Genomic DNA, 18,314 nt, shown 5'->3' with positions numbered 1-18,314 from the left:
AGAGGTTAAGATAACCTAATCTGTCAACTTTCATTGATCTCTGCATGCTGCGTATGTTAGTCGTAAAAGACAGCAGGCAATAGCTCATGCATGCGCTGCTGTCATGTTTGATCATTTGGCAGTTCCTCAGCTGAAGTAAATGTAAAAGTGTCTTTTTGTTTTTAGAGAGAACAGCTCCATTCATTTATACAGCCATGAATCACAGTGTGAAACTGGAACAGCAGTAACAATAGATTTGAGTTTTTCATAACTGTCATATCTGTTTTGTCTATTGTGAATACTGTAACAGCATTTAATTAGCTAGACAGAAACACAATTTTCTTTTAAAGGAAAATATTGCATACGCACAAAGCACATAAACGCACATCCTGCTTGTGGAACAGAGTTTGATCGGTGGCGTGTTAAAAGAGTCAACATCCCAGTTGGTTTACTTTGTTCTCTGCGACTGTTGAATAAGTGTTTTTTACATAACATTTTAATCATGATGTAAAGCATTAGCATAGAAAATACTATCAATTCCATATGATAGACTAGCATTTAATAGTTTAGTAGCTTGAACAGTTTGTTACTTTGTTATAGATAGACAGATAGATGTAGAAATAGAAGGATATAGATAGATATAGATACAGAGATATGACTTCCATCCATATTTTGCCGTTGAATGACTACCCACTAACACATTTAGTGATGTCTCACTAATTAGATTTTGTATGAAATTTCGTCCATTATGCCAAAATCATCATATATAACACCCAACGCGCACGCACTGCGAGTTGACAGATTCATCACCTCACAGAGACAGCCCCACTCGTGATAGTTAAATGACAAGAAAAGGTCAGCAAAAGGTCTTAGAAGGGCAGGAACGGGTTGATATTAGATTGTCTTCATCCTTTTGTGCCATGGGAGGAGGAGGAACCTCCTTATTCCCATCCGTCCTCTTTTTTCATTTTGGCTTTATCCTCCCTCTCACAATTAGCAGAGACAAAGAAATCCTCAGGGGTGTAACATTAGATAAAACCTGAGAATGAATACTAATAACCTTACTGGAAATGATAAATTAGTTCAGCAGCTGCTCAGCAGAGCTCCAGGTGGTTTTAACAGTATTAGCACATGAGGGTGCTCAGCTTTAGTTTTTCAGAGTACTTTTGGAGATATTAGTTTGCTGAAAGACTGCAACAACCTAAATCTTGCTGGAAGTGAGCTATCTTTATTTAATGTAAGTAAATGAGCATAAGCATCTCTGTTAAAAATAAAATGAAAACAAATCGGTGATTCGTGCGTTTATCTTTTCATTGAGATTTTCCTGAAAGTGTACACTTAAAGGGAAGCTGATCTGCATTTACCTTGAGTGAATATACGACATGGACAAAAGTACAGGGCAACCAAAAAGAGCTGCTCCGCCACGGAAACCCACACCATGAAGCTCCTGGTTTGGAGCCCTGCAGTCACTGAGTCAGCAGTGTTGCTTTTACTCACCTCAGCGATCCTACTCTGTAACTTTACGTGGTCTGTGAAAATTTAATTGTAAAATTGTTATGAGAAACATCCTTCGAGGAGCAACTTTTTCCTTTCTTACTTTGAGTACAATTCAGAGTCTGTACTTTTTCACTTTTACTTGGGTAAAAAAAGTTGCTTCAGTACTTTTACTGGAGTATTTTTTAACCCAGGTGTCTGTACTTCTGCTTACGTAAAGAAAGTCTGTACTTTTGCCACATTTGGTAACAAATTACCGTAAATGTTGGGCTATAAGCCGCTACTTTTTGCACAAGCTTTGAACCCTGCGGCTTTTAGTCAGGTGCGGCTTTTCTATGGATTGTCCGTGATTTTTGTCATATCGTAAGACGATTTGTTTTGTGTGTTCCGCTGTTGTACGGCACTACGTTGCCTGGCGGAAGGATCGGGGTTCAAGAGTGGTATGTTAGTCACATGTCCGTCCGCCAGGCAACGTAGTGCCGTACGAAGTAGCGCGAAAAACAAACTTCAAAGTAGCGCTACGCATTCAGCGGGAGGCGTGGATGATGAGCGGCGATAAACTTGCAAGTTATGCCCAACTCCACCGGTGGATTCTGACAGCGTGGAAAAGTGTGAAAACATCCACGATCACCAACGGATTTTGAAGGGCTGGACTGCTGCATGATGGAGAGGAGGACACCGCCACGGCCCTTCTGAGGGTGTTCGACTCTGACTCTGACACTGACAATGAGGATTTCTTTGGTTTTGAAAGTGACAACGAAGGAGAGAAGAAGAGTGGATGACGAAGCCATCCTGAGCCTGTTTGTATCCGACACTGGAGGAGAGGACTTTGGTGGTTTTAGTGCGCAGGAAGAAGAGAAAGATGGTGGTGAATGACTGACTTTTCTTCTTGTTAAAGCTGTGTTACTGCACCTGAGCCTAAAAGGTAGTCCGAATCTATTTTTCTGGTGTGCTGTAGGCTACTGTTATGTACTACATGTGCAAATATGTACCCATAACTTGTTTTTCAAAATATTAATAAAAGTGATGTCTCCAAACAGCCATCTATTTCCTGACAATTCCCTTTGTGCATATTCTCTTACATATGATAAGTCAACATTGAAACACCTGCGGCTTTTGGTCAGGTGCGGCTAATGTATGTACAAAACAGGATTTTCCCCTGATTTTAGCTTGTGCGGCTAATATTTAGGTGCGCTTTGTAGTCCGGGAAATACGGTACTTTCTTTGGCAAGTGATTAAGTAAAATGCTGCATTATGTAATACGGTACTTTTTAAAAATAATAATAAGAACACTGTGTCTTATTATTATTCTTTAATTGGTCTGTTTAGAATTTAAACTGAAACAGCAGTCACAAATCATTATTATTCGATACTCATACAGACCTTTGGTGCTTTTCAATTTCTTCATTCTGTTTTTAGTGGTGAGTCGAAACAAATTCCATCGAGGATTCAAATTCTGGCGAGTGTAAAGTTATGTGAAGGAGATGTAAAATGAAAATGACCATAATATAGAGGAAAATCCAAAGAACTGGGATTTATTAAAAAATCTTTCTGAAAAACATGTTAATAAATGCTGTATGTGTGATAATGTTTGTGCATCTCCTGACCCTATCTCGTCCCATTGAGAAAGTCATAGACAAAATACAGCCATATATGCATGCACTAAGATCATGTTAGTGAGAAAATGTCAATAATCACTCCAAAATATTTGCTTCATGAGCACGTCATAACATCAATACATACACAAACTACCTGGCATTAATTCAGTGGCCAAGTGACATTGCCAAAGGATTTCTGAAATACTTAGCATCTTCATGGAAGGTATTTGGATTTTGCACATTTTTTCAAAGTCATTTCCAACAACAGGGAGGGAAATTGAGTCATTTGCAGGTAGTGCAGAGGTAGGAGAGTGGTTCTAAGTATATGTTAGCTGGAACTCTGACTTAGCTTTGTGCAGCACTTGACTGATGGCCGCCGCTGCCCTCATCCATTACTCTGTCACTTGTTTGAAATTGCCTTTCAAACGTTCTGGCACTTCTGGAAAAAGTGGGTTCTCCTCCCTTTTCTCCTAACAGCAGATAGAAGCCATGGTGCCATGCAAAGATGCACAAAAATCGTATTTTACTTGCTCAGCTGTCAGATCCTGTGCGACCACTTCAGAGATGATTTAGCCCTGTGCTGTGGACCGAATGTCAACATGTGTGAAAAACACAATGGGCAAAAATAATTAGCAAGGGTAGTGGGGGGAAAGTGGGCACATTCGTCAACAAAAAAAAGAAAGAAAAGATATTTGAATGACATAACTGCAGTTTTGACTGGATGGGACAAATAACACTGACTCACTTGGTTCAAGTGTGAAATTCTGAATTTTGTTTACAGCTTTCAGTTTATCCATAAGGTAAAAAATACAGTATAAGCTCACAGCAACCAAAGGCAATGCGGCAAGGGCAGTCTCTCCTCTTGTCCTCTGCTCCGTCCCTGTGTGTGGGCTTGGTGGTGACATGACAGCTCATTCCTAGGCACTATTAATGACAGAGCTCCCCTTTTCTAGTGCTGACTATCATCTATCAACCAACGGCCAAAGCAGTCATTGCTCCTTCACTAAATTACAACCCACTGCATGAGACATAAAACTGGATAATGGGCTGAAAATTAGCAAATTACAATCATTACACTGCCATAATTGACCCTTGAGACCCGTGTGCAGAAGTACACATCAGCCTTAAGGTAGTGTGTGTGTGTGTGTGTGTGTGTGTGTGTGTGTGTGTGTGTGTGTGTGAGGCTCTTAATTAGGAGTATATTGGACCGTGAGGATGGAATCTAATTTAGTGAATAGCAGCAAACCCAAAGCTAACTGGCAGTAAACAGGGAGTCTTAGACTGTTGACACCCTCAAATGATTTTGCTCTACTCTCCGTTAAAAGATTTTAAAACATAAAAACATGAAAGGGAGAATTGTTAGATATAACAATGTACAGGGATAGGACAGCCTGAAAAAGCAAGGCACAAATATATGTATTTGTATATGTATTATTTCTAATATTTCTCTCTTTTTTTTTTTTACAATTACAAAACTCTGGAAATCCAAGAACTTCGGAAAGACTGACTTGTATGATGGTTCTTTATAGCTCTTACATTGCAGCTGAGGTCATGACAAAAGTTGTCAACTGACAGGCTGACAATTTATTAAAGGGACAAATGTTGCTGAGAAATAAACTCCACTAATTAAACTTGATAACTTTTATTCCTGCAAATGTGAGCTTACTGGATGGATCTGCAGTTAATCTTACTATATGCACTAGAGATGGACCGATCCGATATTACCTATCGGTATCGGTCCGATACTGACCTAAATTACTGGATCGGATATCGGAGAAAAATAAAAAATGTAATCCGATCCATTAAATATCACGAAAGCACCTCACAAAACTTGCAACACGCTGTAACTCACCTCAGAACGTTAGCACGTCGGAGCAGTATGCATCACGTGATAGAGCGGCTGTGGCATGCGGGACCTGTCATGGTCTGGATAGCATTTGGAGCTTCGCTAGCAACCTGGCATTTCATCTCCGACAAAGTTATCCCCGAGAGAAGTAAAGCAAGTGTGTAAGTCCATCTCTGAATGTTTGTAAAGCATTCCTGCGTTAAGCTTAACAAGCGACTGCCTCTCGCTCTCCGGCTGCTACTTCAATCGTGAAACTGATCAGCTGATCGGCTTTTCTGTCGCGAGTCCGTCTCTCTTATTTTTTTCTGGTCCACTTTGCACCAGAAAGAGCAAACCAGCGGCTGAACAACAGCAGAAGTTTAAGCTTGATCAGCTGTTGTTAGAATTTATTTAATATTTCTTTCTACTCGAGGATCTTTTTCTACGTAGCTGACGGCTGGTAACTGTGCAGGGGCGGATCTAGCAAAGTTTAGCCAGGGGGGCCGATAGGGCATTAACAGGGAAAAGGGGGCACAAAGACATACTTTTTTCTTATTCTCATTTAAAATGTCTAGCTTTTAATAAATAATTATCTGACACCCAAAGTTTTAATTTGATGTAAAATGAATAGAAGTCAATTACTGTATATAGTGACTATTAAGTCTAATATATATACCCTAGTAAGCTATAGTACTTTTTCCTTTGGGAAGGTACCATCTGTGCAGTCTGCAATTTTGTTGAAGAAAGATGTTGAATCTATTTAATATTTCTTGAAAAATAATTGATTTCTGTGCATTTTTTTTTTCACACTGCATCAAATTAAGGTTGATTACGTCGATTAAGCATTATGAGGTGGCGCGTGAGGGGTGGTTCCCTATTTTTTATTTATTTATTTTTGTTGTTGCTGGGAGTTGGAACCCTATTAGTTAGGTTGCTTAATATTTACGCTAAGTACTCTTTAAAATACCAGAATAGGGAGGATGGTGTAGGTCTAAGTTTATTAGATTGATCAGTATTGCTGAACTATGAAATATTTTTTTTGTATACAGGTATAACAGAATAGCTTTAGTGTAGTTGTTGTTTTAAACTTGAGTATGAACTTGCAGACTTGCAAAATGCAGCAAGATATTTTAAAAAACAGTTTTGTTGGTTAAAAAACACTATATCGGATTCATATCGGTATCGGCAGATATCCAAATTTATGATATCGGTATCGGTATCGGACATAAAAAAGTGGTATCATGCCATCTCTAATATGCACTATATATCTTAATATATACACCACAAATCTCGTTCTGTTTGTCTGTCTTTGTGTTTGTTTATTTGTCTGCAATCTCATCCTAGACCTAGACTATGAGGACTTGAACCACCAAACCTGGCACACAGGTACATCCGAGGCCCCTGAAAGTTCTTAACTATTTGAGATATTATAATGACATCACTTAGCAATGGGTTAAAATGTGCCATTCTTAGCATTTGTGCCACTACAACACTTTATAAAAGCATCCTATTGTTTTAATTGCATTACAGTGGCATGTCATTAATAGCCACAAAAGTTGCATTATATGTGGCATATTATAAGCTGTAATGTTGTCTAGCAAGAACCTACCGAAAGGCTAAAAAGACCAATTTTTACCATATATACAACATCTATCACATGTATTTTTTTAAAATCTTTTTTTCATTGTGATTAAGTATGTCTGAATCACGGCTAATTCATGCTGTTCCAACAGCATGAATTAGCCAAACAATAGTGTAGCATTGGCATGTATAAGTTTTATTAAAACATTAAATTAAAATGATTAAAAATGTAATTCAATAAAAATAATAGATGATCTAATAAATCTAATCTAATAAAATGATTAAATGTCAGACTACTTCAGTGAATCTTGTCAGATTCACAAACAACAGAGGATATTTTTTCTGTGGTTCTGTACTCATATATTGTCCTGGATATTGAAGTACTTGTGTTCCTCCATTCTCATCATATATGCTTATGTCATTGTTGTTGTTGTTGTTGTTGTTGTTGTTTTGCACAGGTATCAAATAATGCATTTTTAATCAATTCAAAACACGACACATGATGTTATCACATGATAACATCATGTGTAATATAGGCACAGATTCTCTGTTGATGCTTGTATTTATCCAAGCACTCCAGTTCATACCCATCTTAAACTGGACAGGGGAGAATTTATTTCATATAAATATAAAATTACTTCCATAATTAGTCTTATGTCATTTAGACAAGATGCAAATTCAAGCACTCTGTGCCTGTGTCCCCCAAAATATTCAATTAGCCTATTACATGGACTTTTAATGAAATAGCAGGAGCAGCACTCAGCAAGGTCAACCAAAGAGAGCAAAATATGCGAATTACATTTCTGTGACTACCAGAATAAAACATGGAATTGAACAGCGTCAAATACAGAAGTGGAGTCTAACTGACTTTTAAGACTGATACTGATAGTCAGAGATGGGCAGTAACGCGTTACTGTAATCCAATTACTTTTTTCAGGTAACGAATAAAGTAAGGGATTACTATTGCAAAAACAGTAACTGGCAAATTGTTAAACTTTGGCAATAATGTCAGACCACCAACAAATGAGTCAGACTCTAAGTAGAAGTACATTCAAATATTTCTAATTCAGTAGATTTACACTTGATTTATTATCATAATTTTTAATCATAGAGTTAAGTTTTAGGGAATCAAGTATTTTATATAGTGTTGACTCATTCTGACCATAACCACAGCCTACCAGTTCCTTAAGAGAGTGTTTATATGCAGGTGGTGGTTGGTCTTGTAACAGTACATACAAATATAAACTGTAACAGAAGGATTTCTTTAAAAAATAGTCAACAACATCAACATCTCCAGTTAAAGCGAGTCAACAAATGGCAATTTGTTTTCTCATTATTTCATTCCTTCCGTCTCATATTTATCTTGGTCATTATCCAGATTATTGCAAGAACAGGTGACAGAACAACAGAGGTTTAAGTGGTTTACAACAAAAGAGAGGTGGGATGGCGTTAGGAGGGTGTAGGGGTCATGGATGATGGAGGATAAAGTTAGTCTGACTAATTCTGATATTGTACACAGGTCTAAAAGCCAGATTATCCTATTTTATGGTCGCATGAACAAGGCAAATGGAGTGAGGAAGATATGCAAATTGCTCTCTAATTGGCCTGTCAGGTTTCTGAAGCCCTGTCAAACCACTGTCAGAAAGAGAGAGAGCAGGGGCCAGAGCCAGGGAACACAAAGAATTACTGGATTAGTTTCAGCTGCTATTCACTGCCCATTTCATTAAGCAATTTCAGCTCACACCAGGACCATGGGTCAGTGCTCCATGCTTGAAGAGCAGATTTTTCAGCTGTCATTTTGACAAGAGAGGCAGCACATCTCAACACTGCCTTCCTCCTCCACACATTGCTGGCTCAATGAAAAACACAGATACTGCCAGTAAACAAGCGTTCACGAGCTTCCCTTCACTGTAGATGGTACCAGGAAGGCATATTCAAGTGTTGAAAAGGTGGCAAGAAAACATTAGGAAACAAAACGGTGAGCAACACATCCTCATCCCCTCACAGATTCAAAATCATTTAAAGAAAAAGTCTCTCCTCTTTTTCCCCTTCATCAATACTTCGACTAGTAATACCAGGGTAAGTTTGTGGAGCTGTGTTCGTAGTATTCAATACGTAAATTAATTTGATATAGGTTATTAGTGAGTAGGGAGAGTTTTCTAAGCCCGGCTCATTAGCAGCTACAGTGTTACCAATGACATGTGTGGTTTACTTGGATACTTGTAGAAGATTTATCACTCAAGATTATGAGAAGTTTAATTATTAAGTGAATTTGTAATTTCACACCAAATGACCCTTTTAAAGCGGCCTTTGATATCAATATATTTAAATATCTGATGGCTATGATATGAGGTTGAAATACTGAAACTAAATGTGGATTTTCAGGCAAAAATTCAACATTTAACTTACAGGCCCTGTACAGCGGAAGATACAAAATAATAAATAAATAAATAAATAAGTAGGCTTGCTCTTAGGCTCCAGCATAAAGTTATCCAGTCATTCACCCTAAAGCATGAGGAAGAGCCAAAGATCTAAAACAATAATGCTGAATCTTGTTCATAATATGTGTTTTTACTGCCAAAAGTACAGGAGGAAAGACTTTTAGTGTCACGTAAAACCACTGTATTTGTCAAATGTACCACTGTCTTAGCTAATGTGGAGTGAAAACCTTCAATCTAAAGAGTTTGTTTCCACACTATATTACCTACAGGTATATGTAATCAATGTTTTTTATGACTTTTTTTTTACACATCTTATAATCCTACAAACTTATGCTACAGCTGCAGTTGTTGGAGACTGTAGAACAACCAAAATGACTGTGTGCAATGAACTTGCAATTTTGCAAAACTTTGAAATGGTTGCTTTGAAGACGTGGAATAGGTCTGCCACAATGGTGATAAAATGGCAATACGATGGGTTCAGTCTACAATCAGTCTGCACACACTAAACTACTTACATTCAGAGTCCAGCCAGAATCTCATTGACTTTAAATAAATAGTTACGTAGTTGCTGCAAGACGGTGATTTAACTGCAAGCTGATGTGGGCACTCAGCAACCTTTCCTTTATATAAGCATATAACCAGAATACCAGATAGAAAGCCCTTCAGTCTCCTATTGCTAAGACACACGTTGCAGTCAGCTCAGCACAGACTGATAATCAGTGCATTGATGAATTCTTCTGTTTTTTATGGTACAGTCTATTTTACAGGTAATTATCTGACCCCTCAAGGCATGAATATAAAAGCAGCAACATTTGTCCCTTTAATGAATGAATGAAACAATTCTACATTTAAAAAAAGCTGTCACAGGTGCAGCACATCCCATAGATATACACAAGCACACACAAAAACACACTCAAAACCTCAGCTCATTACAAGTTTGGCAGCCGCACACACACTAAAAGAAATGGAGAGTAATCGGGAAATTGAAAATCATCGCATAGTGTCAAGAATTGAGAGACAGATCCAGTGTAAAATAGAAAAAAATTGGGTAATAGGGTGATAATAGAAGGGTCTGAGTCCTTTGTAAAATCAATCAGAGGCTAAGAGGTTGCTTGACGCCGTGAGCAATTTGACAATGCATTGACGACAGAGCTCCAGTGGAGCATTACTGGATGTGTAATTACTATGACCATCTTATATGGATCCAATTAGCTTCCTTCAACAGTGAAGAGACATAGCACTTCCCATGATATAAATGGACTCTTTCACTGTTTGTCAGTGTTTTCCGATAAAAGGGTAGTACCAGATCATAAGTGCATCTTTTCAGAAACAGGGCATTTAAGATGATTTACTCATTTAAGATGATTTGAGTTTATGATACACACGCTGCATTTTCCTTGAAACAAACCAAGGATGAAATCAGCCTCATACCATAAACAGACTACATCTGCTGAGCTTTAAATTCTGTAGGCAGGAACCAAAGGTCTTATAACCAAGCGCAAGAATGGGCAGTACAGTTAAACACAGGTGGGACATAAAGAGGAAAGAGTTAGTTTCATCCTTTATGGTCACTGACAATGAAACGCTACAAGTTGAAAATAAATGACCACCTGTAAACATGAGAACAAAAACCCACACATCACCTGCAGGCCAGGCGGCAATGCTAGTGCTATTTAAAAATCCCCAACTATCAATACAGTATTGGATGCCTTAAAAACTCAATAATATTTACTGTTAAAATTAATAAAAGCCATAACTCATTGTTATATATTTAAATATTTTAAAATTAGCTATTAAGTGCAATAAGTGAATCCCTTGATAGTAAGCCTAACAAATCATATATTTTAGTACATTCAGTTGCTGAAACCAACCATCCATCTATTTTCTTAAAAGCAACAACTTTGGATGTCTTTATTGGATTTACTGGTGATTGTTCATGCTCAAAGTCTCTGAACAGGGCTAACACACCAAAATCAAGCATTCACACTTGCAGCCAATTCAGAATAACCAGTTTACCTAACACTGTGGAAGGAAACCAGAGTACCCAGAGAATCGACACAGGCAGAGGGATAAAACATGCAAACTCCACACAGAGAAACCAGCAAACCCAAACCTGGGATTTTCTTTCTGTGAGGTAACAGTAGCCTCTGCATCGCTGTGCCACCCTGTACTGCAGAGCCTGTATCATATTTTAATAAATGTAAAAGCCTTCACAGATGATTAAAAAAAGCTGGAAGCCATTCAATCAGTTTTGTTTAGTGTTTATTAGACATTATGCTCTGCAGACCAGCTGGATGGGCCAACTTATGGCTCTTTGGCCAAATTAAGCCTATAAGACATAAATTAAGTAGCACAGCTATACTACAGTTCCACCTCCACTGTGGATTTGTTTATGTGTCGACAAAGTACACAAACTTTATGGAGTTGTACCACTAATGCTCCATTATGCTCCAGTGAAAGTGTTAAATTTTGACTGATAAGCATAACTACTCATCTTATCTCATGCATATCTTATTGTGTTTAGATAATTAAAACATTTTCAATTAAAAACATGCAAGATAACAGGTGACATTCCCAGTGGGTTTCTTTCTATAAGCAACAATTTTAACTTATTAATACTCACTTCATAATAACTCAGCTAGTGAGTTTGGCTTTGTGTGCTCTGTGATTACTTATGCAGGGAGCTAACAGACACGGTGCTGACAGAATTAAATGAGTTTTTATAATGCTGTGTGCTAATGGCGGTTGCAGCAGAGTGAAATCCGGTTTGTAGGTGTCAAAGCTGAAGAGAATGCAGAATCTTTGATGTTCTGTTTCATGTTTCAGACCTGCCTCGGTGTTACCTCACAACTAAGCGCCCACTGCAGAAATTTAACCATCGCACAAAAGCAAAGAGGACAGACAGAAGGAAGAGGGAGAACGGGAGAGAGAGAGAGGCAGACAAAGTGATATGTTCCTCTCGTCCTTAGAGAAACAGACACCTGCAGGTTTGATCAGACTTTGCCTTCAATATCCTCTCTTATCCTTTGATGATCCATCACATCGTCTCTTTCTATTCTCTCAGTCTCATTTTCGCACGCACACACATATACTTCACATCCTCATCTTGGATGGATCTTTGTTTCTGTCTTTCATCTCCTTCTCTTACCTCACATTTTTTCCCCTCCAACATTTCCTGCCTCTCTCCCTCCTTGTTCCAATTTCTGTTTTTCTCGCCACCTTTAAATTTTCACTTAGCTTGTGCTTTGTTGGGCTCCACTTTTTAATTGTCATCTCTGCTTTAGTCACCAAGGTGCAGCCTTACTTTCAGGTACTTGGTTTATGTAGTTTTGGATTTGGCAAACTGATCAAGAATTGTCTTGGCTTGAAATAGAGTCTTTTCCTGTTGTTTTGGAACAGATGATAAGTATTGCAAACAGTGATACAATTAGGCAGCACATCAATAGGCTGTTATTATCCTGGTATTATTTTTGCTGTACAAAGGAAAGTATTAATGAGGTTAAAGGGGACCGTCCATGGCTCACACAGCAATAAATAGCTGAAACTGAACTTACACAGACAGACTGAGGGGGGAACAGGGGGGCTGAATCTTCACAAACGGACTTTTCTTAAAATTACAAAAAAATGTATACACTCACACGCCTGAGTAAGAATCATGTATGAAAGGGAACATGGACAACAAGATTTGTTTTTTCACCTGTTGTGTTCTCCCTGTCCTGTCTGCTGATCGATGTCAGCTGTGTCTTCCAGGTGTTTTCCCTTTGCCCTACTTTCCTCTTGTATTTAATGTCTGTGTCTGCTCCTGCTCGTCGTCATGTCGTACCCTCATTCTGGCCTGTGTAGTTCAGTTTCATGCCCTCATCGTTCTGTTCCGTTTCCTGATTTATGCCTACAATAAAGCAGTGGACTTTGAGTTTAAACTCCACCTCCACGAGTCTGCATTTTGGGTCCTTTTTCCTGCCTGCCCGCACACAGCCATGACAGAAACAAGCCACAAACAGAAAGAAAACAGAGAAAGTGCTACAATATTAGGAGTGACAAAATCTACAGTTTGGTGCATCCTGAGAAAGAAAGAAAGAAAGAAAGACAGAAAGAAAGAAAGCACTGGTGAATTCAGCAATGCAAATGGAAGACAACGGTGGTGGATCATCGCAGAATGATTTCCATGGTTTAAGAGAAACCAGAACAGCCAACCAAGTTAACAACACTCTCCAGGAGCTAGGTCTATCAATATCCAAGTGTACCATAAAGAGAAACTACAGGGAGTTTTCTGCAAGGCAGAAGCCACACAAAAACCTCAAGAATAGAAAAGCTAGATTGAACTTTGCTAAAAAGCCAACACAGTTCTGGAAAAACATTCTTTGAACAGATGAAACCAAAATCAACCTCTCTGTTTATGCAGATATATTTTTAAGATACTTAACGGTCAGAGAGACTGGCCTCAGAAAATGAAACACAAACAGTTCATTAGGAGAAATAAACAGATGATGATTTGATTCAATATTTAAAAAAACAAACAAACCAACCACAGTAAACTTAAAGTGACAATTGCCAATAATAACCATGAGTGTCCAAATGCAGCCAATGGGAATGATCAAACATGTTTTTTGGCACAAATAGTTTGCTTGTGATAGCCTGCTCTCACTGTCATTGTCCATCTGGCTTCTCTGTTTTCTGTCATCTGACTATTCACACTTTGCCTCCCATTCTCAAACAATTCGTGCTCCTTTACCCCGTGTGTGTCCTGCAGTGGAAACAATGTACCATAGTAGATTATTCTGGTGCCATGATGAATGGTAAGAATCTGTGTCTGTTGACTGTGGCCTTGAGATAAAGAGTAGGCAAATGAAACTGTCTGCTTGGCTTGCTGCACCCCAGATTCCACTGTCACCATTCCTCATGCTAATTTGATTGAGAACGCTCTATCAGCACATACTCCTCGACCCACACACCTTTGCTCAAGGGACGTGTAGGTGGTGGGGGGGGTGGGGTGGGGGGTGGGGGGGGGGGGGGGGGGGTGGGGGTACAGGATGCCATCAAGCCACATAGTAATAACAAATTTATCTCCAGGATGCCTGTCTCAGCGTATAATGTTCAAGTTAGGCCCACTGTGGGTAGTTTACATCAAAGTGAAATGTGGCGCTGCAGACGAAGGCAGGACAGAGCCAAAGACGAAATGGTAAAGAGAAAAAATCAGATGTTTAAACATGTGAGATGGGGTAAGAAGCGAAGGTGAGACAGTCAGCATGATTAAAAATAAAGAATTACAGAAGAAAAGGACCTAGCAATCTTCATTTGTGTTTCCACATTGCAAATGATGTGGAGCCAGAAGGATATCCCTCTCCTTTCAGCAGTAAAACGAAACCAGGATTGATGAGAGTGTATATAATGCGCAAGTGACTGGCTGTATATGGGCTTGCTAGGAGCAAAGCGTCGACACAGTGAAGTGGAAGAAGGATAGCTGGATTGAGAGAGAAAGAATGTGGCGCCGGGTGGAGAGAAAGATACAAATGAAGGTCTAGATCGAGATAAAGATTTGAGAGAATAGTTCAACTCCAAAGGAGGGCATTGTGTGCAAAACCCAGGGTGAGCTGTAACAATTGCCAGGGGAGATAAATTGGGACAGAGCTGCTCTTTTATGGCCATTTTTTCAGTCTCCTTGGTAGCTATTGTATGGGTTTCATTCATTAGACCGTATGCAATGAAAAACATTCAGGGAGAGAAATATCACCAGTCAGCAGCCAGTGTACAGCTCTGCGTTTTCCTCTGGGGCAATATTTCACAAAGCTTGACCTTCTCAAGTAAACAAACCACATGTTAATCATGGAGAAAAACAATTACAATTAATTTCCTCTTTTGTTTGCCTACTTGTCACGGTGTCATTAAACCTTTACCACATCATGGATTTGGTTACCAGGGAACGTTATGTGCTGTAAAATACTGTAAGGCTGCTTTGGTGGACAGAAACAATGTCTGGAAGCGGTTTCTTCAGTGCCTTCACTTGTAATGAATAAAATATGACTGTAGTTGCTATTGTTGCTAAATATATTCTGAGTTTTCTTCTGAGGTGAAACTAAGTCTTCCTTTCCCCCACAAGGGGATCGTTAAATCTCTATACAGTACATTTGCAATGCAGATTCTACAACATTTGGGTTACACCATAGAGTACTACACAACATGTACAACGTTGTTAAGTATAAAAAGCTGTTGAAAATGAATTTCAGCTATTTCACACTCTTTACAGTCAGCTGTATTTACCGATTATTTACAGAACAGCTCACGAGAAACACCGAAAGCAACAAAAAGATTGCTTTGGCACAAACACACACAAAAAAAAGAGAACAGAAGAAGAAAAGTAGCTGAGTATCAGTTTTCCATGGTTGTCAGCTCTGGGATTAATAGCAGCCATTTCGCCATAATGAGCTGTTAAGCGTTAGCTGCCAAAAGCCTCTTCGTTTGCCTTTGAGTCTCAGAATACTTTGTCTAATTATAACAGCGCTCTCTGTCCCTTTTCTTCCTGTCACTGTCAGCACTGCTGTACCTGTGTAACGCCTGCCTGATTTTAGCTCTTGTTAGGCGATATAATCAGCTCGAGAAACTACGATCTGGAGATGAGGTTCATGATGATGTTGCACCATCATTATTAAATGTGTCACATGTGAGTGCTACACCCAGAGCATCCACGTCTATGTTAAAGACTGTGGTTTGTGTGGCAGCTCGAACTTCAAACACGAGCGCAATAAAACGTTAAACTGAACAAAGGTTGTTCCTTAGTTGTTTTTCACGCTACCTGGGAGATTTGTACTGCACTACAACACAGAGAACTTTTTTTCCCCTGTAAAAACTTACAGTGAGTACTCAGTAACCAGACTTTCAAGTGAATGCAGATGCTGCAATCAGTTATTGCTAAAGGGCACATGCTAGACACCTTAAGGGTATTAAAATCTTTGTAAATATATAATAAACTAATTAATATTAAATACTGCAGTGGCTGGGATTAAAGCAAATGTATGATAGCGGAATACAAGTAGCTATAATTTAATTTAAATAAAACTGGAGCTGAGATGCTGTTTACTACAATGCTAATTCAGTGAAGTAAACCCCGCTTAAATTCTAGGTGAGTGTTCTAGTGAAAATGACAGAGCATTGTTTTGCTTCTGAAATAAATATTGTCATCATGAAACGCTGAGGAGAGATATATTCATATGTTTCAATATTTAAGAGCAACCTTTTGTTGAGGTTAATGGGGCATTTCAGCTTATGGGAAAAAAATTGCCTCAGCAGAAGCCACGAAAAGATCCCTGACAGGAAGACCGAAGAGGCTGTGAGAGAATAAAATAAACCTATTTTCGTAAGCTTGAATACCTTGGTCTAAGCGTTTGTGAATTTAAATTCCTCAATCCTGGCCAGAAGTTTTCTGTTGAGTTAGAAAGAAGGGAAACTCTTTATTTTTTTTTTTAATTTTTTGGGGCCATGTAAAGTAATTCTGCACAACGGCAAGAAAAAAATTGTTCTCTTTAAAAAGAAAGCCATTTGTTTTACACTGCTAACTGTGATAAATGGAATTCAGTCTCCATGACAAACAGTGAGTACGGAGAACTGGTGGATCATCTGTTTTTGTCTTGGGGTGTGAAGTTGCCACAGTTGCCTGCACACAGCACTGAAGCGTCCTCGTCAAAGTCTTCTCTATTTGTGTGTGTGTGTGTGTGTGTGAGAAACACTCTGTGTACTATGTGCGTATATAAACATGCTGTATTCTATTAAAATGTGTGTACTTTGCTGTACAACTGATATTAATGTGTTTGTTATTTTGCATTTGCATTTCCTACCAGCATATGGCACCGGGGCATCCTTGTCTAGAGCTACCAGCGGAGGGTCCAGCAGCACTGTGTCCATGTTCTCTGTGATCACTCCATGATAAGAGGCTTCTATCCATGGCTTGTGCTTGTTGACTGTGAAAAGAGGAGGAAGGATGGCATAAATGATACTGTCTTAGTTTGTATAGCTGTACTTGAGAAATTCAATGCACATTTTGGTCACAGTATTACTGCAAAGACATAGTGTAGCCATTTATACATTGCCCTAACAAGTAAAAGATCCCTGGATCCCAAGAGGAAATTCAAATCCCATTGGGAGTACATCAGGGAAAGCAAAAAACAAAAACAAATACAGAGCTGCCTGCTATAGTGATGCCTTGTGAATAAGGGAGGAGCAGAAAGTAACAGCATTACTGCAAAGACTGGTACTTTCATTAGTACAATGCTCTGTTCATTCTACAGTTTATGACCATGTTTATCATAATGCAGTGAGTCACCTCAACAGACAGACTCAGAATGAGAGACGCAAAAGGATATAACCCTCCACTGGAGTGTTGCTTTTTCACAGGTGGCAAAAAGGAGCAATAAAAGTCAAGAAGCGAATAGTGTGGAAAGAAAATGTTGTTTGTTGGATGGAATTTGTGATTCTTTGATAAAGCATTGCAGCAAAGCTGTAAACTACACTTTGACTTCCAGTACTGTGCTGTGCAAAAGTTGCGAGGTCCCCCTTATTTCTTTTCCAGCCACACTTTCTTGTAATTCTTAAAGTTGTCTTAAGCAAAAGTTCTACAGACTTTCAGAAGATCCTTTTAGGTTTTTCTCTGCACATTGGCAACTTTTTCACTCATTTTCAGACCCAAACCCCCAACCCTTTACAGAGTAATTTGTTGCTGCTGTTGTTTTGTTTTAATTTTATTTGTCACATACACAGTCAAACACAGTACGATATGCAGTGAAATGCTTATTGCTTTTAAAGGAAAAATAACCTAACTAAAGGGATGAACCAGTGCGGTGTCTACGCCTAATAGTTAATTTAGCAAAAAGAAAGAAAAATATCTTTAGGAACTGTTACTGGCAGCTTGTTGCAAAACACCATCATTTGTTTGCATTTCATTAGCTGAATTTACAAAAAAGGGCAAACATAACACAAATTGAGAGGCATAAAATTGTATTTTCATACTAACAAGGTGATTCCCAAAGTTAGCTTTGCCAAAAGCTTAGCATAACTTAGCACTGTGTGCATCATCTCTTTTAAAAATTGAAGGAAATTGAGCAAGTGGAGGACAAAAGAAGCGCCATCTTAAAGTCATGTCCTTAAGAAACTGTGAAAAAATCCAGCAAAGACCTGACATAGAACATGAGAGATGCATCTGGCCCTTCAGTTGATCCACCTATTATCAGCCAAAGCCTCATCAGAAATGGTCGAGGTGGAAGGCTAACTGTCAAGAAGCCATTCTTAAAGAAGCAAAATAGTGAGAAAAAGCTGAGGTACGCCAAATTTCAAAAGAACTGGACTTAAAAAAATCAATGACAATGTAACCCAGATCATTGGTTGAGTATGGGATTTCTGATTATTTGT

At 38.7% G+C, this 18,314-nt stretch overlaps 1 protein-coding gene across 1 annotated transcript in view; it reads right to left on the bottom strand.

Moving 5' to 3' along the window:
• The window catches only part of LOC113011309 (calsyntenin-2-like), a 154,377-nt gene that overhangs the window by 58,051 nt on the left and 78,012 nt on the right, over nucleotides 1-18,314 (bottom strand). The window contains exon 2 of the mRNA XM_026150793.1: nucleotides 16,748-16,870. Within this exon, the coding sequence (XP_026006578.1) occupies nucleotides 16,748-16,870 (123 nt within the window). The remainder of the gene's footprint in view (nucleotides 1-16,747; nucleotides 16,871-18,314) is intronic.

The sequence above is a fragment of the Astatotilapia calliptera genome, chromosome 18 (assembly GCF_900246225.1).
Source record: "Astatotilapia calliptera chromosome 18, fAstCal1.2, whole genome shotgun sequence".
Taxonomy (NCBI): Eukaryota; Metazoa; Chordata; class Actinopteri; order Cichliformes; family Cichlidae; genus Astatotilapia; species Astatotilapia calliptera.
This window is presented reverse-complemented; position numbering and strand designations above follow the sequence as displayed.